The sequence below is a fragment of the Antechinus flavipes genome, chromosome 5, assembly GCF_016432865.1.
Source record: "Antechinus flavipes isolate AdamAnt ecotype Samford, QLD, Australia chromosome 5, AdamAnt_v2, whole genome shotgun sequence".
Taxonomy (NCBI): Eukaryota; Metazoa; Chordata; class Mammalia; order Dasyuromorphia; family Dasyuridae; genus Antechinus; species Antechinus flavipes.
The window spans coordinates 274,740,989-274,762,980 of NC_067402.1; the positions used below are offsets into that span (position 1 = coordinate 274,740,989).

Genomic DNA, 21,992 nt, shown 5'->3' on the forward strand with positions numbered 1-21,992 from the left:
TTTTTAATAAAATGATAAAATTGAAGCAGCTACTATGTGCTAAGCAATGTGCTATGTTCTAGGGAGTCAGAGACTGTGAATGAGATAATTTTTGCACTCAAATAGCTTACTTTTACTGGGGAGGTAGTCTGCTCAGAAATAAATAGATACAGAATATGTGAAAAATAAACATAAGGTGGTTGGGTGGGGACAGGAGAGGATGGCTTCCCAGCAACTGAGAGAATCAGGAAAGGTCTTTGGAAGGGAGCAGAATCTAAGCTGAGCCTTAAAGGCCATCAGGCATCCAAGAGATGGAAGTAGGAGGGGAGAGCATTCTAGCTTTGAGAGACAACCTGTGCAAGCACAGAGAGGGGAAAGAAGAGTCACATATGGGAAGATCAAGTTGGTCTGTTTCACTGGAACTTTGAGCACACAAAGGGAAGGAAGCTATAGTCAGTCTGGGAAAATAGACCGGATTCAAATACAAAAGTTCATGTGCTAAACAAAGGAATTCATATTTTTCCTTGAGGCATTAGGGAACCATTGAAAGTATCTCTGTTTTATTTGAAGATACTTCTGAAAACTTTCTTGGATACATAGGATTGAGATTCTATGTGACCCTCATATCTATAATTGATGGGGGAAATGTTTTTAATTGTCTTTGTAAAGCATATTGATTTTTTAAATGGATGCCTGAATTGATTTCTCTTTATGTTCCTTTTAGTGGCCAAGGATGTCAACATTTTTTTTGATGAATTAGAAGCTGTCAATAGTCCTTGCAAAGATGACGATTCTCTCCTTCACCCCGGTAACTTGACCAGTACTTCAGATGATGCGAGTAGATTGGAAGCTGTGGGAGAGGTAAGACTTAGTACTGCTATAAAATGTAATTCTTGCTATTGTGCCCAATAGAACATGATACCTTCCATACCCTTAGCAAAAGATGAAAATGTATTTTCCTAGTGCTTAGTACATGCTGTGCCTATGGACTTTTGATCAATCAGAATTTCCTGAGTGAATATTGAATTCATTTGAGAGTAAATAATATTTTATTTGTGAATTAGTGTTTTGTTTCATTTTTCATTTTAATCAGCTCCTTTTCCTTCCTTTTTTAAACCTTACCTTCATTTCCAAATAGATATTCTTCCCCCTTCCCTTATCATCATCATTGAAGCCACCCTTGTTATAATGAAAAATACGTAAGTGAGATTTGACAAAGCATCTGTAACTGATAGAACATGGTGCTTTCTGCATCTGTCACTGCCTGCATCCTTTCTTCTCTGCATCTTCTTCTCTGGAACAAAGATTATTTGCTGTAATGAAGCTCAGTTCATTTTTGTGACCATCATTGTAACCATTTCTTCTCTTGTTTACCTTGCTTTTCATCAATTCATGAAAGTCTTCCAACACTTCTCTGGATTACTGACAATAATAATAATACTTATTATTTCTTACAGTGCAGTAATATTCCATTTCCTTCACATATCACAATTGGTCCAGCCATTCCCCAAAAGATGAACATTCACGTTTTAGTTGTATGTTTTTGCCACTCAGAGATGCACTATAGAATTTTCTTTTATAAAGAAACCTGTCTTTCTGTCACTGGTTTCCTTGAGGTAAATGCCTAATAATATGGTGATTGTATCAAAAGGCATGAATATCTGAACCATTTTCTTGCATAATTCCAAATTGTTTTCCAGAAGTGTCATGAATAAATTTAGTTTATTAGTTTCTTTATTAGTGTTCTTTGTTTTTAAAAACTGTTTATTTACATTCGTGCCATAATTTACAGACTATTTATGAACCTGAAAACACTTTGAAAATGCTTTTCAAAGAATAAATGCACAGACCACTTCCCAGATAACCAGTCAATCAATTATGGAGAAGCAGTGTAGTTTAATAGTTAGTGAACTGGGTTTAGAGTGAAAGAATCTGACTTCATCTCTAGGCTTATGAGTCAATTAACCCACGAACAAGCATTTGTTAATGCTTACTATGTGCCAAATACTGTAAATTCTGGGAACACAACAACAAAAGTGAAACAGTTCCCTGCCCTCAACAAATTAACATTCTAGTTAGGGAAGACTTACTAATTGTATGTCCTAGTAAGTTTAAATTGTACTTTTCAATTGTGATGTTGACCCAGTCACTTTGATTTTGGAGGCCGAAGTTGCCAAATGAAGAGGTTGGACTAAGTGACTTCTAAAGATGCTTCCATAATTCTTTCTTATAATATGATGGCAAGAAGCTTTTAGTGGGAATATAGTCAATTTGTCCCTTTCCCACCCACTAAAATCTAATTTATATGAAGAAAGTTGTTTTTTTTTTTTTTTATGGGTGTTTGTTGATTGACCATTTGTTTGTTCATTGTAGTAATCTCTACCAGAATAGAATACTTGAAAGTCTTAAACTTTCTTAGTACTATTCATATCCCCCCAAAAATGCTTTGCATATGTTACTGTTGTTGTTCAGTTGTGTTTAACTCTTTATGATCCCTTTGGGGTTTTTTCCTGGCAAAGATACTGGAGTGGCTTGCCATTTTCTTCTCCAGTTCATTTTACATATGGAGAAACTAAGGCAAACAGGGTTAAGTGACTCACCCAGGATCACACAGCTAGTAGGTATTGGAGGTCTGCTTTGAACTCAGGTCTTCCGATTCTAGAGTTAGCGTTCTATCCACTGTACCACCTGGCTTTGCATATAATTCACCCTCAATAATTGTTATCTTAAAGCTACCTATATTTCCATGTGCCTATGCAGCCCAGAAAATCATTGCAATTACTTTGTGAATTAGTTCCATCTGTCTAATGTCATTTTGACAAAATAAATATTAACTCAGTTGTATGCCTCATTATCCAGATTTTGTCTCTGTGAAGTTGTCATGTGTCACTGTAGTGAATACATGCAATGAGTATAAGTAATGGGCAGTTACCCATGTCACATGACTTTATTATTTTCCTCTTTCAAAATTGAGATTATCAAGTCTGCATGTGACTAACAGATTATGCTCTTTTGTCTTCCACCACTTTCTTTTTTTCACTCTTACCTCAAAAATGAGCAAATACATATACCCTGTGGGTAGAAATATGGGTTTATCCAACAATTCTGAAAAACAGGAATTATTTAAGAAAAATCACTCATTTGCTCATCTTTTTTGAAGCAATTATGCATATAGTCCAAGGAGGTAAATGATGGAAGGAAATTTTCTCCAGATTCTTATTCTAAGTTCTTCTCTTACTGTTGAATAAAAATTGCTGCCCTTTTGAAATCCATCTTCTAAAAGTTCTTACAAATGTTTTAATTCTATTCTTCTCACCATGGTGCTGAAATTGGAGACAGGAAGCTCTAGATTTGAATTCTCTTTCACATGTAAGAACTCAATGAGTTTCCTGTACTTAATAAGCAAGATATTTACCAAACATTGCAGCTACCAAAGCAAAACTGAAGTACTCATCTCCTGTGAAAGCTACATTCTACCAGCTCTCTTGAAACAGACAGTTCACTTAATAGCTCCAACTTTAGTTTCTTCCTCTGTGCCCTGGGGACAATATACTTGGAAGATATACTTTGCCAGGTTGTTTTGTGGAGCGTGTCAGTAGACATTTATTAAGTACTTGTTGTGTGCCTAGAACTAGGCTAGACTCTAAAGGTACTAAGAGAAAAACTGAATCAGTTCAAGTCCTCAAGGATCTTACATTAATGAATATAGTGTATTTTATACACTTTAGAGACCTACATAAATGTCATTTATTGTATTATTATTATTGATTATTTTTTTCTTGTAAGCTTTTTAAAGAAATATTTATTTTCCCAAATTCATGCAAAGATAGTTTTCAACATTCACCTTGGCAAAACCTTGTCTTCCAAATTTCTCCATCTCTCCCTCCTTCCCCTAGCAAATAATCAAATATAGGTTAAACATGTGCAGTTCTCTTATACATATTTCCATATAAATTGTTCTATACAAGAAAAGTCAGAGCAAATGGGGGAAAAATAAGAAAGAAAAAATGATTGAGAAAAAAAAAACTATTGTATTTGATTATTACTTCAGAATTCTGTTTACTAAAGCTTCCATGGTGGGGTTTTCCCACTTAGCTAACATGTGACAACTCACATTTTTGAAATTTAAATCTAAATTCCAGGAAAACACATTTTCAAGCCCAAAGTCTTGTTTTATTTTGTATTCAATTTTTATATTTATATAATTTATATAATTTTATATTTATACCTCCTATCACTTAGCCAAATTCTTATATACGAGTCCAGTGTAGGAACCTGCCTTGTCATTACTTTAATAAAAGGGACACCCTGATGTTCCTTTCTGAATTAGTGAATTAGCTAGACTACCTCTAGGGATGTAGGTCACTACCTTCTATACAATTTCTAATTGGAAAGGATTACATATAAAGACTGGTCAAGTGACACCCCCACGTTGATACAGTTGCCATCATGTCAAAGGCCAGACCAGAATGCAGGTCTTTTAGGTTTTGAGGATGTTTCTTTGTCCACTAAACTAAGTCCATTAAACAAGTCCCTTGTATATAGATGGTGCTTAATAAATGCTTACTTAGAGAAGAACATACCCATTTTTAGTAGATTGCCCTGTATCTATTGCCTAAAAATTATTATTGGTTGAAAAAAAATTTTAAAAAGAAAGCATTAAAAATGAATGGTAAAAATCATCAAGAATTGCCTTGAGTGATTGATTAAGGATGCCTAGCCAGTGTGTATCAGAAGTTTGAAATTACTTCTTCTAGTTTCAAGGCCAGTTCTTTATCCCTTAGGCCACATTACCTCTATGTCCAAATGAGAATTTCCTCTCAAACTTACCTAATAAATGACTCTTGCTTAGAGACTCTGTGAATTCTCCAGGAAGGGGGAATTTTGCCTGTGATGTTTACAAAAGGACATTTCAATAGCTCTCTTGAATACCTGGTATGCTTATCTCCTTCGTGAATAATTTTTATTTTTGAGGTTTTTTTAATTTTATATTTGAGGGGTGGGGGTGGGGGGGGAGAGGCAGGGGAGGAGTCAGTCAGGATTAAATGACTTGGTCAGGGTGACACAACCAGTAAGTAGCAAGGATCTGAGTCCGGATTTGAATTCAGGTCCTTCTGCCTCCAGGACTGGTGGTTTATCTACTGCATCACCTAGCTTCCCCCATTTATAACTTTAGAAAATCACTTGTTCTCTGCTGCTAAATGCTAAATCCCAGGCTCCTGCTTAGCTAGACCTGTCAGAGATGAAGGTGAACGTTATAATAATAATAACAACAATAAGAATAACGTGCATACAACGTGCCAGACCACTTTACAGTTATTGTCTTATTTGATCCTAACAACAACTTTGGGAGGTAGGTACTTTTATTACCCCATTTTATAGAGGAAGAAACTGAGGCAAACAGAAGTGATTTGCCAAGAGCACTAGCTACTAGTATCTGAGGTCGGCGCTAAAGTCACGTTTTCCTGGCATGGAGCCCTATCCACTGCCCTCCTCCCCCCCCAGCTGTCCCATCCATGATTCTCACGTAATGAGTGATACAAAGGGAAGCAAGCAGAACCCGGAGAACCATCCCCTGCCATGCCAACAGTAAAGTAAATGGAAACAGCCCTGCGAGGCAGTCCAACTCCGCTTGTGACGATCTGTCTCCATGCCAGATCTCAAACCAGAAAACTCGCCTCCTTCCTCTGGAATCTGATGAGGGAGAATCCAGTTCAGAGATGCTGCCTTCAAGGCCCTGCCCATGTGCCATCTGCTCCTCACAAGTGGAAGCTGGCGCACCTCTGGAATTGGTCCTGGCATTCAGCGTCCCCTTTGTACTCTTCATATTCCAATTTCAGTTATAAAGAGGTGGGGGCTGTGGGTGTGAAATGGTATGTAAGGTGCACAATGTAGTCGCTCTCTTGTCGGACTTTGCAAGGCTACTTTTATGTGATACAAGAATGAGGCTAATGGATAGTCTCCTTTATAATAAGGGCACTGGTATCGGGAAATGACTATACTAACAAAAGACATTGGCAAAACTTTAAAATAAAAAACTCTCTCTCTGAGAAATTTGATTGTAATCTGCCAAATTTTCAGTAGCATCCAGTTTCGGGTTTTGTCACTGATGCATTCAATGACAATGAACTTCAGAAGCCAGAAAAAAATTGCACTGATCTTTTTCAGTTGTTACACAGAGTCATGGGCATGTATATATGCTCAGGTATAATACTGTGTACCTGTATGTAAATGCCTTGCATATGCATACATGTATAAAGCTACACAGAAATGTGTACATGTATGGATAGAAATTGGGAGGAAAACCTTCATTAAGTGTTCTCCGTGTGCCAAGCACTGTACTAAGCTACAATGATTTAGAGAAGAATAATGGTCCTTGCTGTCCAGGAGCTGAAATGTGGGAAGCCACACTATAGGAGAGCTCAGTTGCAGGACGGACAGCAAGTCCCAGGGTTCTTTAGGGATTGGGATAGGGAGGGATGTGGGGAGTATGTACTTTATTTATTTTTACTTCTTTACTTAATCTCTGCATAACTTCTTGCAGATGTTGAGTCTCACTCTTTGTTCTCAAATGGATTCCTTTTTTTTTTTTTCTTTTTATACAGGTAGCACCAGAAAAAAACAGATCCAATGGGCTTTATTTTAGAGATGGAAAATGTCGGATTGACTACATCCTTGTGTACAGGAAAACCAACCCACAGACTGAAAAAAGGGAAGTGTTTGAAAGAAATATTAGAGCAGAAGGCTTGCAAATGGAGAAGGAGGTAAGCATTTGAATAAAAAGGTGTAAGGTATACATATAGTCCTCCGAAAGATAAGAAATGCTTAAAATGAAGATACTCATTTATTGCTGTTTCATTTGGCTATACTTTACCAGTCTAGAGTGCTCAGAATCATGACACTGTGCAAAGATTGTTGTGTTTGGAGTCAAAGGAGCCGCGTTCAAATCTTGTCTCTCCAAATTCCAACCTGTGTAACCTTGGATGTGTCCCTGGGCCTCCATTTCCTCATCAGTACAATGGGAGGAGTGGACCATCTAATGTCACCTCCAATCCTGAATTTATAATCCCTCGAAATGCATTTTGGACATGTGACATTGTCTATAGACTCTCCCTCTGTGGGCTTTTCCACGACAAGAATCCCTTAGTCCAAGTGGACTGCTCCACTTCCATGGAAGTGGTTATTTATCCAGCTTTGGTCTCTGGTGTTTGCACAGATAGCAGGGAACTAATAGCATACACTAAAACTGCTCCCCTTAGCTTTCTACGTGTTGGTCCTCCATCTTTGGTGGAGTCAAGAACACAGCTGTTAACTAGGGTGGAGTTATTGGAGTCTTAGGTGCTAAGTAAGAACAAAGCATCCTTCCTTCTAGAACATGACTTCTTATTCTAGGGTATATAAATTTGTGTTTTAAAGAATATTTTCATAAATCTATTTCAGCATAATTGGTTTCCTTTATAATCTTAAGTATTTTATTTTATGCATTTAAAATGTCATTTTGAAAAAAAAATCCTTAGATTTTGCTAGACTACCCAAATAGTGATAAGAGAATACTTAAGAGCCCTTATTCCAAAGCGTGTCTTCTAACTTATCACCTCTGAGCTTCAGCCAAGCTGCTTTCCAAAGACTTCTTAATTTGCTCATCAAGGTTCCTTCTGTGCTGATTTCCATTGCAGGATCCATCTTCCCTGACCATGGCTCTTCTCTAACTGCTCCTCTTACAGAGATTGAAGGAGAGGGTCAAGAACTATTTGCTATACCTTAGGAGGACATCCTGAGCCCTCTGAGGGAGAGAGGGAGGAAAGGAAGGAGGGAAAGAGGAAGCGTAGTGTAGTGGACACATCAGTAAATTCCCAGCCAGAGCATTGGGCTCTAAATCTTACCTTTATCAGTTTCTACCTGTACAGTTTTGAGCCAGTCTCCGTTTCCTCATTTTGGGGTGTTATATTAGCAGCTTCTAGAATCCTTTCTAACTCTAAATCTGTTTACAAGACTCCTTTTTTACTGGCTCTCCCCCTGATAAATCTTCGTAAAGCACCAGAATATGAAGTCAAAGTTTTGGGTTTTACTTTTGTTAATGTTGGCTGCTTTGGGGGTGGGAGGCTTCATCTTTGTCCCATAAATGGATACATTCCACTAAAGCCACAGAAGGGATCTTGGGTCCCTTTGGGCAAAGCTGGATTTTGGCCAGGTTGAAAGAACCCCAGTAGAATTATCCAATTTTTTTTTCCTGATGTGGACACACATTAAGATTTCTAAAAAGAAGAGAAACGTGAGTCTGAAACTTTTCCAAGAAGAAAATGAGTAACTCAGAGAATTTGGCTATTGAATATTGTGGATATTGGTGGCCTTTGGGAAAAGATAATCCTTTCTCGAAGAATCACCAGTCTTGAGTTTGAAGGGACTCTACAAGTCATATGGTCCATTTTACAGATGAGGAAACTGAGGCTTAAGAAGATTGAAGTGACTTGAAAAGTAAGGTCACAGGCCTCAAGTTTTTCCCCATTTGATGGCTTTCCACCTCAATCTATGATCATTGCTTCAGGAATGAAAACTCCTGGAACTTAAATCTATTATTTTTCAACTGACGGAGGTTGCAGGAAATCTTTTGTTATCCTCATTGATTAATCCCTGCTAAATCTTGCTTTTAAGTTTTTGAAATCATTCCTCCTCTTCTTGGCTAACATAGATATTATTTTTGTTTGTGTTTCACACTCCTCTCATCTTCTCCTCCCTCTTCTATTTTCCTGAGTTTTCACATTGAAGAGCCACAACAACAACAAAGAATCTAACTCATCTCAAGTCTTGGAAATGACTAATCATTTCCTCCCTCTGTTCCTTTCTGAATCAAAAGATCATGGTTTCTGTTTTAATGAAATGGCCTTTTCTAGATCCACAAAAGATTTGTATTCCGAGGACCAGAAGTTAGCTGCATGTTGAATATTTCATCATGCAACTGCACTCTTCAGACATAGGGGCTCCCTGGAGATTTTATAAGCTTTATTTTGTGACTTAACAGGTAAAGCTGGGTGAATCTGATGCTTCCTGAATAAAGAATGCTGTTAAAAAATGTGATGAATTCAGAGTCACATCTCAGGGGTATGCTGCTAATATTTTTCTTTTTTAAAAAAATGTATTATTTATTTTTAATCTCCTTCTCTTTTTAAATTTTGAGTTCCAGATTCTCTTTCCCTCCCACCTCTCCTCAGCCACTAAATGGCAAATAATATATCAATTATACATGTGAAATCATGCAAAATATTTCCATATTAGCCATATTACCAAAAAAGCTGTGTGTTTATATACATGTATTATCTCTTTAAGCTACATCCCTCCATTAAAGGGTCTATGTACAGTTTTGTGATTCTTTGGATATAGTTCCAATTGTTCTCTGTAATGGTTGGGCCAACTGCAACTCCACAAACAGCTTAGTAGAGTGTCTATTTTCTCTCATCTCTTCAAGCATTTGTCATTTCTGTTAGGTGTGAATGGATACCTCAGAGATTAAGTTTTAAGTTGCACTTCTCTAATCAATAGTGCTTTAGATTATCTTTTCAACATTTATAGTCATAACATAGATATATGTAATTGTAAATTGCTTTGATTTTTTCCTTCTGAAACCTGCCTGTTCTTATCTCTTGACCTTTTACCAACTGGGAAATAGCTCTTAGTTTTATATATTGGACTTTATAAATTGGATTCTTTATACTTGAGAAATGAGGCTGTTATAAGTAAATTTTTTATATTACTTTAATATCTAGGGGGATACTTTTACAAAATATAGTTTCCCTGATTATCTCTTTTAATTAAGGATGTTTTTGTTTTTACTCTGAGATTGTAATTGCTTTACTTCAGCTGAAGCATAATAGGTTCTTCTCCAGATCATTATTTTAATGCTGTATCTTTCTGCTTCAAGTATGTCTCTTGTAAACAATATATTGTCAGATTCTAGTTTCTAATCCATTCTGCTGCTTTTTTTATGGGTTAGCTCATTTCATTGATATTCACAGTTATTATTGTGCATTTCCCTCCATCCTGTTTTCTTTGATTTATCTCTTCTTTTTTTAATCTTCTCCCTTCTCAGGTTGTTTTTCTTTTCTGACTACTGCTTCCTTTATTCTGCTCTTGCTTTTATCACTCCTTCCATATCTCTCTTTTTTCTTTCCCCTCATATTTCTGTACTAGGTAAGATAAATTTTATGTATGTATGCATTTTTCTCTTTCACTATAAAAGTTCTTCCTTGCACATTTTTTATGTGAGAAAATTTTCCCCATTCTGTCTCTCCTTTCCTCTCTTATCCTTTCGTGTGTGTGTGTGTGTGTGTGTGTGTGTGTGTGTGTGTGTGTGAGAGAGAGAGAGAGAGAGAGAGAGAGAGAGAGAGAGAGAGAGAATTATTCCCAGTATAATTCTGTAGCTAGACATCTTCTAACTGCCTAAATAATCAAAAAAGTTCTTAGGAGTTATGTGTATCATCTTCCCACAAATGAATGTAAAACAGTTCAACATTATTGAATCCCTTATGACTACTTTTTCAAGATTACCTTTTTATGCTTCCCTTGAATCTTCTATTTGAACATTAGATTTTCTATTTAGCTTTGTTCTTTATTTCAGGAATGCTTGAAATCCCTCTATTTCATTAAACATCCTTTTTTCAATTTTTCTTAGAAGTTATTCTTGATTGTAGTTCTTTTGCCTTCCAAAAGACCATATTCTAAGCCCTTTAACATGGAAGCTAATAAAATCTTATGTGATCCTAACTGTGGCTCCATGATATTTGAATTGTTTATTTCTGGCTATTTGCAGTATTTCTTCAGTGAACATTATACACAACAACAATAAGATTATGCCATGATCAATTCTGATGGACATGGCTCTTTTCATCAGTGAGGTTGATTCAGGCCAATTCCAATGGACTTGAGATGGGAAGAGCTCTCCTGAATTCAGAATTATTGACAGTCCTCTAGACCCTAGAATTGCATATTAACAATAAAGGTGCCAGTCAGCATCAGTGCCAGCAAAGGGCTCCTTTCCGAACTTTTGTCTTACTCTCTTAACAATCTCTGGACTGAGAGTTTCCAAAGATGCTGCTGCTCCTATTCCCAGTTGCCCAACCATTTATAAGGTTCCACTAATGATCTTCCTATACACTCAGCCAGCCTGTACCCTTTATCACAGATCTCTTATTACCACCTCCTAAGTTGTTTAAGGCTGGAAAATTCTGACTTTTGTTGACTCTACCACTTTAAAATTTGTTTTAAGGAGTTGTTTTAAAATTGTTTGGAGACAAATGTTGGGAGAGGTAGTCATGGTTCCCACCTCTGTGTTAGATGTGCTACTAAATACTAAACCAGCTCTTTGGGGATAGAGGAGTTACATTTTTAAATATAATTTATTTGTTTATCACTTTCTTAAATCTAGACAATCAACAAAATATTAAATCATATTCTGATTATAGTAGTTAAAGGTTTCCAAAGTGCTAGTGCTCACACTGGGTCTCATGAGCCATATGATGTAGTTCCAGCACCACCCTATAGCCAGCCCTTCAAAGACTTTATAATGCAGCTGCTGTGCCTGGAAGTAAGGAAATTAATATGGAATCTAAACATCTTAGATTTAGAGTTGTAAGGATAATCCAATCTGTGTTTATGACGACAATTACTCCAATGATAAATGGTATGCTACCTTATTATGTGGTTTAATCAACCAGTCGTTAAGCATTTATTAAGTGACTCCTGTATGTGAGGCACTTGGGATACAAATACAAAAACTGTGAAATAATCCCTATTCTCAAAGAGTTTCCATAAACACATGTATGCATATTAAAGAATAAATATAAAAAATAAAAACAAAGCAGGCAGCAGCAATTGAGAGAATAATAAAAGGATTCAGATAGAAGGTGGGTACTTGAGCTGCATCTTGAATGAAGAGGATTGTATGAATCAGAAGTGAAGAGAGGGAAAGACAATGAAAAGTGTGGGAAATAAAAGATGGAACTGGGGGTGGGGCCACAAATCAATTAATGAATGAACAAATATTTATTAAACACCATTATGTACCAGTCACTTTATTCATACCTAAGGCTATAAAAGATACATTAAAAATGGTAAAAACAAATTATATTCCCTGTAAGCTTACATTTAATTATCAATACCTATTAATGCTTCATACTATGATATTCCAAAAACTTTTTGGCATATTTGTATTACTCTAGAGAGTAAAGTATCTATTGGCATACCATCAGCTGAATGAGGAGTGCTACTTTGTTGTGCTCCAATTCTGCAAACCTTTTTTAAGTACCTACTGTGTACAATTCAGATGGAAGCAGTGCGGCCAGCCTTGGGTTTTGGATTCAGATGTACTCTTTATTCATGTATATTGGCTTCCTCACTCTAGAGAAGGCACTTAGCCCCTCAGTGGCCCAGGCAACTCTAGAACAAAAAGTTATAGATGAATTGCTGATTTATATTTTAAAGGGAATGTTCACACCAGGAGCTCCTTGCATTAAACAGACCCCCAAAATATACAAGACAAGATGGAAGATAAAGATTCTAAGAACAAAAAAAGAAAAATCAGCCCTTACCTTCAAGGAAATTAAACTATTGGTGGGGGATAAATGTGGACAAATACAATACACATAGTGCTTCAGGTGGGAGAGATCATTAAGTACTTTAGGGACAAGAGGGAAGGTAGGGAAGATGAGGAGCAGCATTGTATGAAAGGTGGCTTCTAAGCTGAGTTTTGTTGGAAGCTAGAAATGCTTTGTTTGTTATATTATGAGCTAGAAATAGAGCAAACAAAAACATCAGCCTGGTCAGCTCCCAGCCTTTAGCCTTTCTGGTGGCTTCCAGCCTCTTCAGGTATAAAATCCTCTTTCTATCATCCCTAGATTCCATAAGCACAAGGCTTCCTTTCATGCATGGCCGTATAGGCACATACACATATACACATGAATACATTAATCGCTATTAATATTCATTGATTTTGAAAACACAGACTGACAAAAACCTACTAAAAGGTCACTTCATTAAGAAATTAGAACAAGGAAGAGATTGCCTCTCAGATCCTTGGATAAAAGAGTTCCTGACCAGACAAGATACAGGTTCACAGAAGGTGAAATGGACATTCTTGATTACATTGCAAAAATAAATAAATAAATGAAAGATTTGTTCAAGTAAAACTAGTGTAGGTAGGGAATTCAGTAGAACTTTTAAATAAATGAGTTTATTGTCCATTAATTGTTCTCTCTCTATAGATTTGTGATTTAAATTATAATATATATGATAATATAATATATATTAAGTGCTATATGTATATATATATTTAATATATATTTAAATGCTATTAATAGCATCTATATATACTTAGGAAAAGACAAAAAAGTGACATGTTATTTATTTAGATTAAATCATTTAATGAAATAACTTGTATGCATATGAATGTATAGTCTCCTTGCATTTCTTCTGTGCGTTTCCAGGAGTCCAAAGACCCACAAGTAGAGAAATAGTCTTCCCTTCCCAGAACATTGCCTTGGTGTTTAATATCACAATAATGCCTGTGAAACAGTGTAGAGAAAAACACTGATTCTTGAATCAAAGGACTGAAGGTATAAATACCTGAGGCTCATTGTCTCTGTAACCTTGAATCATTCACTTGCCCACCCCTCCCACTCAGTCCTCAGTTTCCTCTTTTGTAAAATGAGTGGATTGGGTTAGATGGCCTTTCAGGTCATGAGATTCTATGATTGTATGTAGGAAAGTAGCATTGCAAAGTAAAAAGAATACCATCCCTGAAGAGAGAGGACTTGGGTTCAGATCTTAACCCGACACAACCTGTATGATCTTAGGCAAATTACCTTCTGTGGATCCCCATTTCCTCATCTGGGATGTTAGACTAAGTACCGTTTCCAGCTCTAGATCTGAGCCTATAATTCTATATCATCATAGGAGAGGAATTTTAAAGAGTCTGAAGAATCTTTGGTTCAGCTGCAGACTTACAATTACTTTTTAAAAATTTAAAATGCATTTACAACCTCATAACATCACAAATATTTCTAACATGACCATTGTGGGCTGGTCATGTTTGTTTTTGGTATGAAGTATTGAAGCACTGAAAGGCTGGATTTTTCTCTGTGTTTAATATTATATCACTGAAATTATTCATGGTGTGCTATGGCTACCAACCTTAATTTTTCATTAATATGATAATGACATTTAAAGTCTGTGTCCCATTCTTGAGATTAATGGAGATACATGGGCATATTTTGTAGCCATTTTATTAACAAGAAAGCAAGTCTAATTTACTCTTGTTTCAAAATAATGATCCAACCATATCTCTGGAAGTAAGGGCTGGATTCATGTGGTTTCTTTATCAAATTATTGAGGCCTGCAAACATTTGATACCAGCTGGAGGTTGTCATCTGAAAGTGGCCTAGTTGGACCTAAAGGGAAATGTAGTTTTTCCCCCCTTTTTTAAGCTTTTTATTTTCAAAACATATGCATGTTTTCAACATTGACCCTTGCAAAGCCTTGTCATCCAAATTTTTTCCCTTCCTTCCTCCCACCCCCTTCCTCTAGACAGCAAGTAATACAACACATGTTAAACATATGCAGTTCTATACATATTTCCACAATTATCATGCTGCACAAAAAAATCGGTCAAAAGGGGAAAAAATGAGAAAGAAAATAAAATAAAAGTTAACAACAAAAAGTAAAAATACTGTATTGTGATCTACTCAGTACCTACAGTTCTCTTTTTGAATAGAGATGGCTCTCTCCATCATAAAACCATTGGAACTGACCTGAATTACCTCATTGTTGAAGAGTCATGTCCATCAGAATTGATCATCATATAATCTTGTTTTTGCTGGATACAATGATCTCCTGATTCGGTTCATTTCAGTTAGCATCAGTTCATGTAGGTCTCTCCAGGCCTCTCTAAAATCATCTTCCTGATCTTTTATCTTAGAGCAATAATATTCCATAACATTCATATACTTATTCAGCCTTCTCCAATTGATATGCATCAATTCAGTTTCCAGTTTCTAGCCACTATAAAAAGGGCTGCCACAAACATTTTGGCACATGCGGGTCCCTTTCCCTCCTTTAAGATCTCTTTAGGATTATAAGCCTAGTAGAAACACTCCTGGGTCAAAGGGATTGCGCAGTTTGATAGCCCTTTGGGCATAGTTCCAAATTGCTTTCCAGAATATTTGTGTTGAGATTGGAAAGGGACGTCAAAAGTTTGGGGTCACAGACCAGTATTTCAAGGTGTCTCAAAAGAATTTGGGCTTGAGCCTATTTCCTAGTCAAGGGACAAAGTTTATTGGAATTGTAATCCTGATTGAAGTGGGCTAAACTCCAAAAGAGATTAACAAGGAACTGAGAGAAAAGAGAGAGATTTATAGTTCAGAGTTGGATCAGAGCTTCATATTACTTATTTGCTAGTTTTATGGCTTTCAGGTAGGTTTGAGGAATGATCTTACTGTAGGATCAGGAGTGTAAGCCTGAAAGAGACTTCAGAGCCCTTCCAGTCCAGCCTTCTCATTTTTAAAATGAACATAAACCCTAGAGAGATTCAGAGAAATGTCCAGGGTCATCCTGACAAAGGCTGCATTTGATCTCCTGTCTTTGGACTCCAGAATTAGGTCTCTCTCTCCTCTGCCACAATGTTTTCTCAAAGAAAAGTCTGTGTTGGGTACCTTGTGTGACATCAACCTTTAGGTGATGTTATGTACATTCTGATTGAAGAATTAATGACTTCCCTCTGCTTATCGCTATAGATCCTATAGACTCTTTTAACAAGCCATTGTTCCTTGATTAACCCTAAATACCTTAAGTTAGCAAAAAAAAAAAAAAAGAATTATTACATATTGGAGAAAAATTTCTGGGGTTTAGGGTGCATAGTAGCAAAAAAGAAGAAGTCAGTAGGTGTGCATCTTTCCTTCATAGACAGGGGCACCACAGGTAAAGACCATGAATGGGAGAAAGCATCAAGGGTTAATTGTATCATATTGCAATCCATTCCATATTGCAAAGGAGTGGAATTATCCATTATTATTGAGAGGAAAAATCCTCTTATATGTCCATACTCTGAGGCAAAGCCCCCTTTTCCTCACTTAAGTGTAGCTCCACCTAGAAGAAGTCTCAGATCACAAAGACCAAGAGTTAATCTGAGTACCTTTCCTCTTCCTCAACCTTCAAGAGCTACTGAATTCTTTCTAGAGACTATGGCATTTTCTGCTCCCTAAATTCCCTTTCTCTTTAGTTCCCATCAATTCTCATTGTCGTCTCATTTCTAATTTCCTTCTTCATTCTTTGAAATTAATGAGAACAGTTACATGCAATAAACTGGGTAGTAAATAGAAAAATGAAGATTCTTTCTGTCTAGGATTTCACTTGAATAACAATGCAGCCATCAAGAAGAGAATTTGTCAGGGCTTCCTTTTTCCTTATTATATTCTCAACAATGCTTCCCTCTCTCTCAGCCCTGGGCCCCTCATTTCTGCCTGCTCCTTCCCTCCATCTCTTAGTTGCCTTCTCTCTGTCCAATATATAGTTTCTGTTGCCGGTAATTAAATCCGGGTCCGAGGAGGGGGATGCAGGTGCTATGAGATAAACACAAGTGAATGCTAAAAAGTTCAACCTTTCATAGACTTCAATCACTACTTCTGAGGCCTAAAGGTTGCCTTCAATGCAGGATTTTCTATGAAAGATAAGAGAGAAATGTTTATTGTTTCTAACATTCAAACTCTTAAAAATATCCTTCTGAGCAAAGCTTCTCTAATCATTAATTCCTTCTTTCTTGTTCTTTGTTTTCCTTGTTATTTTACTTGAAAAAAACAGTATTAACATATTTAGTTTTTACATTGCCTTTATCTCCACATATCTCCCTTCCTACTCTAAAGAGCCAGCCCTTATAATAAATAAGAGAAAGAGAGATGAAGAGGTGGAGGGAGTTTAAGCAATTCCATAAAACTAGCCAACATAGCCACTGAGTCTAAAAGTCCCACAAATAGAGGCCTATGGGTACAAAGGCCTCTACCTTTACAGAAAAAAAAGAAACTTACATATACTTTTTAAAGAAGGAAAAAGTACAGTATTACCAGATATGATATAAATAATACTAAGAAGTGGTATAGAATAGTGCTTACAGGGCCAATCTCAGAGGGAGGAAGATTTGTCTAGGGTTCAAGCCAAGTTTTCAACACATGCTCATTGTTTAAACTTGGGAAAATCAATTATCTTCTCTGTTACCTTTTCAACATGAAGACTATGAGATTATAAACTATCAAACAATTATCAGTGTACATTAGTAAAAGGAATTTTTTGTAAATAGTATTTTGTTTTTTCCAATTACATGTAAAAATACTTTTTAAAATTAATTTTTATGAGATGAGTTCTAAATTTTTCTCTCTCCCTCCTTTCTTTCCCCTCTCTCCAAGACAGCAAGCAATAAGTTATATGTGTGCAGTCATGTTAAACATATTTCCATATTAGTTATATGGTGAAAGAAAAAAGAACAAAAAGGAAAAACCACAAAAAACAAAAACAAGTGAAAATAACAATTTAATCTGCATTCAGATTCCATCATTTCTTTCTCTGAATACGGATAGCATTGTCCATCATGAGTCTTTTGAAATTGTCTTAGATAATTATAGCACCGCAAAGAGCTAAGTCTGCCATAATTGATCATCACACAATGTCACTGTTACTGGGTGCACTGTTCTCCTGGTTCTGCTCACTTTATTCAGGATCAGTTTATGTAAGTTTTTCTAAGTTTTTCCGAAATCCACCTGCTCATCATTTCTTAAAGGACAGTAATATTCCATCATGTTCATATACCACAACTTGTTCAGTTCATAAAAGGAATTTCTTAGCAGAAGTTCCTTATCCAAAAAAATCACAGATCTGGGTATTTCTTTTTAATTTTAGAAAATGAAATAATATCCCCAGCTAAACTCAATTTTTTTTTGTTTTAGCAGATATATACAGCAGGCAAAATAAACTGTTTGTGATAAAGCAATATGGAATGATAGCTAAAGTCCTGAGTTTGTAGTCAAGAAAATCTGTAGTCAAGAGGATTCTCCCTCTATATTTGTATGACTTTGATTAAGTCACTTAACATATGTGTGTGTGTTTTACTCAACTCCTTAACTTCCTTAGTAAGTCAAACAAGGATTAAAATCTGGACTGAGAGTCAGACAAGAGTGCCCCATGCTGATGAAATAACAGATCCTCTTTATAATCATGTAAAAAAGAGTCACATGGGGAAGTGGAAACAGCTCAGGGCTTGAAATCAAAGGACCCACATCCAAATCATGATTCCATCACTAGTTGTGTGAACTTGGGCAAATAATAGAGGAAAAGAAAGGAAAGAGGAGAGAAGGAAAGGAGGGAGAGGAAAGAAGGGAAAGAGGGAAGGAAGGAAAAGAGGAAAGGGATGAAGAAAAGGAGGGAAAGAAGGAGGAAGGAAAGAAAAAAAGGAGAGAGGAAGGGAGAGAGCAAATATTAAATACTATGTGCTAGGCCCAATATTAAACCTTAAAGATAAAAATACTGGCCTAAAGAAAGATATACCTGCCTTCATGGACTTTACATTCTAATGGGGGAAGACATCAAATTAAAGAGAATTGAAAAGTGGTGGGTGGGCGAATGATGAAACTACCCAGGATGATGATAAGGCCAGAGGAAATAAGAAATGGCTTAGAGAAGATCAAAGCTAGACCTGCCACAGTCCCTTCACAAAATGAAGGTTCCATGAGGTAAAGATACTTAAGAAGCATAGTCTAACAGTGTTCCAGAAAAGTGAAATGTAGACATGTATTCTAGTGAGGTTGATTGGCAGATAGAATTATAGTGAGTCAATCCTCTAGTAAAACAAACAAGTAAATAAGGATAAAGACTAAAGTAAGGTCAAAATGGGTACATTTTTAGGCATAAAGGATGATATAAACAAATTAAGGAAACATAGATCATTTTTCCTATTAAATTCGTGGTTAAGGAAAGAATTTATGACCAAACAAGAGATAGAGAGAATCATGGGAAGTAAAATGAAGAGTTTTGATTACTTTTTAAAAAGTTATTAAACAAAACCAATGCATCAAGAATAAGAAGAAAAGCAGGAAACTGGAAAAGTTTTTTTAGCAAATTTATCTGATAAAGGTCACATTTATCAAAAATGAGTCAAATTTATAAAAGCAAGGCAATTCCCCAATTAATGAATGGTCAAAAGATATGAACACGAAGTTTTCAGAAGAAATCATCTATAGTTATGTGGAAAAAAAATGTTTTAAGTCACGATTGATTAGAAAAATGCAAATTAAAGCAACTCTGAGGTGCTACCTTATAATTATCAAATTGACTAAATGACAGAATAGGAGTATGACAAATGTAGGAAGGCATGTGGAAATATAAGGACACTAAGGCACTTTTGGTGAAATTTTGCACTAGTCCAACTGTTCTGAAGAACAATTTGGAGCTATGCCCAAAGATCCATAAAACTCTCCATACCCTTTGACCCAGCAACACCACTACTAGGTTTGTATCCCAAACAGAGCAAAGGAAAAGGAAATGAACCTATATGGATGAAAATGTCTGTAACGATTCTTTTTATCGTGGCAAAGATTAGAAATTGAGGGGTAACCATCAACTGAGAAATGGCTGAACACATTTAGTGTAGTATTGTAATAGAATATTATTGTTCTATGAGAAATGGTGAAGGGAGTATTTTCAGAAAAACCTGGGAAGACATATGAGCTGATGCAAAGTGAAGTGAACAGAACTAGAAGAGCATTATACACAGTAACAACATTATTGCAACAGTGATTGACTGTGAAAGACTTAGTTACTCTGATCAAGATAATGATTCAGGACAATTCCAAAGTATTCATGATGACAAATGTTATACATCTCAAAAGAGAGATCTGATGAGTTCTGAGTGCAGATTGAAATATATTTTTAACTTTATTTTTCTTACTTTTTTGTAACATGACTAATATAGAAATATGTTCTGCATGATTTCACATGTATAATTGATTAATTTTCTTGCTTTCTCAATTGGTGGGCAAGGGACTAGATGGAAAGAAATAATTCAGAATACAAAATTTGTTTTAAAAAATAAATGTTAAAGAGAAAAAAGAGAAAGGCACAAATAATTGAATGCCTCCCAAATATCCTGTTGGGGCTGTATTATGTACTTCACAGCAAATGGAGTGGCTACATGATACTGGCTTTGACAGATCAATGCATAGGATGACAGTCACATGAGGGACATTTTGTAATTCATCTGAGAGGGAATAAAAGGCACATCACTGATATATGCTTGTGAGACTTTTCTAGCCCAGGAATCGTCGAGAGGTGATTGATCACCTAAGACAGAGACAGGCAGATGTAGGTTGGAAAACTCATTCTTAACTTATTCAGGGCTATGGGTCTTAGGTCGTATATTAGACCCTAGATTTTACATTTTCAAAGGTAATGAAATATTTTTAAAATCCCCTTCCTGGACAAATATCAGTTATCTTTAACTCTTTCATTTTTTGAATCAGAATGGGAACCATTCTATTCTAAATAAATAAATTCTATTCTAAATAATAATCCTAAAGTTTAGAATTATAAAAGAAAATTACAGGCAGAGAATGGTGCTTTTGAGTAACAAAGAATAGGCAGAAAAAATGTCCTCTCCATCTCTGCCACCTCCCTTCTTCCCCTCCCTCTTTCCACCCCCCTCTCTCTTCCTCCTCCTCCCCCCTCCCTCCTCCCCTCTTTCCATATATATATGTAATTTATATTCACATATATTATTTATACATATTTCATATTTATTGTGTGTATGTGTATGTGTGTGTGTGTGTATATACATGTATGTATGTATTTATTTCTAAAGGGAATCAACATATGTATATGTCAGCCAATCAATTGTTATTCAGTCATGTCCAACTCTTTAAGATGCCAGGGGTGATAGCATATCAGATCCTTCAATCCTTCACTATATCCCAAAGTCTGACCTAGTTCAAATGCATTGCTTCCATGACACTATCTATCCATCTTATCCTCTGCCATCCCCTTCTCCTTTTTTCTTCAATCTTTTCCAGCTTCAGGATCTTTTCCAATGAGCCCTGCTTCTCATTATGAGGCTAAAGTATTTGAACTTTACCTTTCGTATTTGATCTTCCAGTGAGTAGTCTGAATTAATTCTCTAAATATTGATTGATTTGATCTCCTTGCTGTCCAGGGGACTCTTGAAAGTCTTCTCCAGCACCAGAATTTGAAAGTATTGATTAATTCAGCTATCAGTCTTTCTCATAGTTCAACTTGCACAGCCATATATTGCTGCTGGAAAAACTGTAGCCCAGAAAAGAGCCGGAACACTTTTTTGTTCTTCTTTTTGTTTGGAATAATTTTTTTTGGTTGTCGTTGCTACTTCCTGCACAATATTGTGAACCTCTCTTGTCCATAATTCTTCAGGCATTTTATACCAGATCTGATCCTTTAAACCTATTCATCACCTTGATGTTTAGGGTCAGACTCATACAGTCTGATGGTTTTCCCTACTTTTTTTTTTCTTTTGCTTGAATTTTGCAATAAGAGACTCATGGTCTGAACCACATTCAACTCCAGATCTTATTTTAACTAATAACTAACTTATTTTAAGTAAATTTTAACTTATTTTAACTTGACTAAACTTAAATTTTAACAAAATTTAACTATTTTTAACTGTTTTAACTCCACTTTTGGCTGCCTGGTTGCAATATTGGCCATCTGATGAAGTCCATGTGTGGATTGGCCTTTTGGGTTGCTGAAAAAGAGTGTTAGTTATGACTAATGAGTCGTCTTGACCAAACTCTATTATCTGCCCCACTTCATTTTGTACCCCAAGACCACATTTGCTTGTTATTCCCATTATCTTTTGTTCTCTCTACATTCTTATACTTGGTGACCTCATTAGCTCCCATGTGTTCAATTGTAATCTCGATGTAAATGTTCCCCAATCTTCAAATGTAGCCCTAGTCTCT

At 36.1% G+C, this 21,992-nt stretch overlaps 1 protein-coding gene across 4 annotated transcripts in view; it reads left to right on the plus strand.

Annotated features, from left to right (window-relative positions):
* ANO4 (anoctamin 4) overlaps positions 1-21,992 on the plus strand; it is a 392,142-nt gene that overhangs the window by 231,119 nt on the left and 139,031 nt on the right. For all 4 annotated transcript variants that reach the window (XM_052001731.1, XM_052001734.1, XM_052001735.1 and 1 more), the window contains 2 exons: positions 704-840; positions 6,585-6,743. In XM_052001731.1, the coding sequence (XP_051857691.1) occupies positions 704-840; positions 6,585-6,743 (296 nt within the window). The remainder of the gene's footprint in view (positions 1-703; positions 841-6,584; positions 6,744-21,992) is intronic.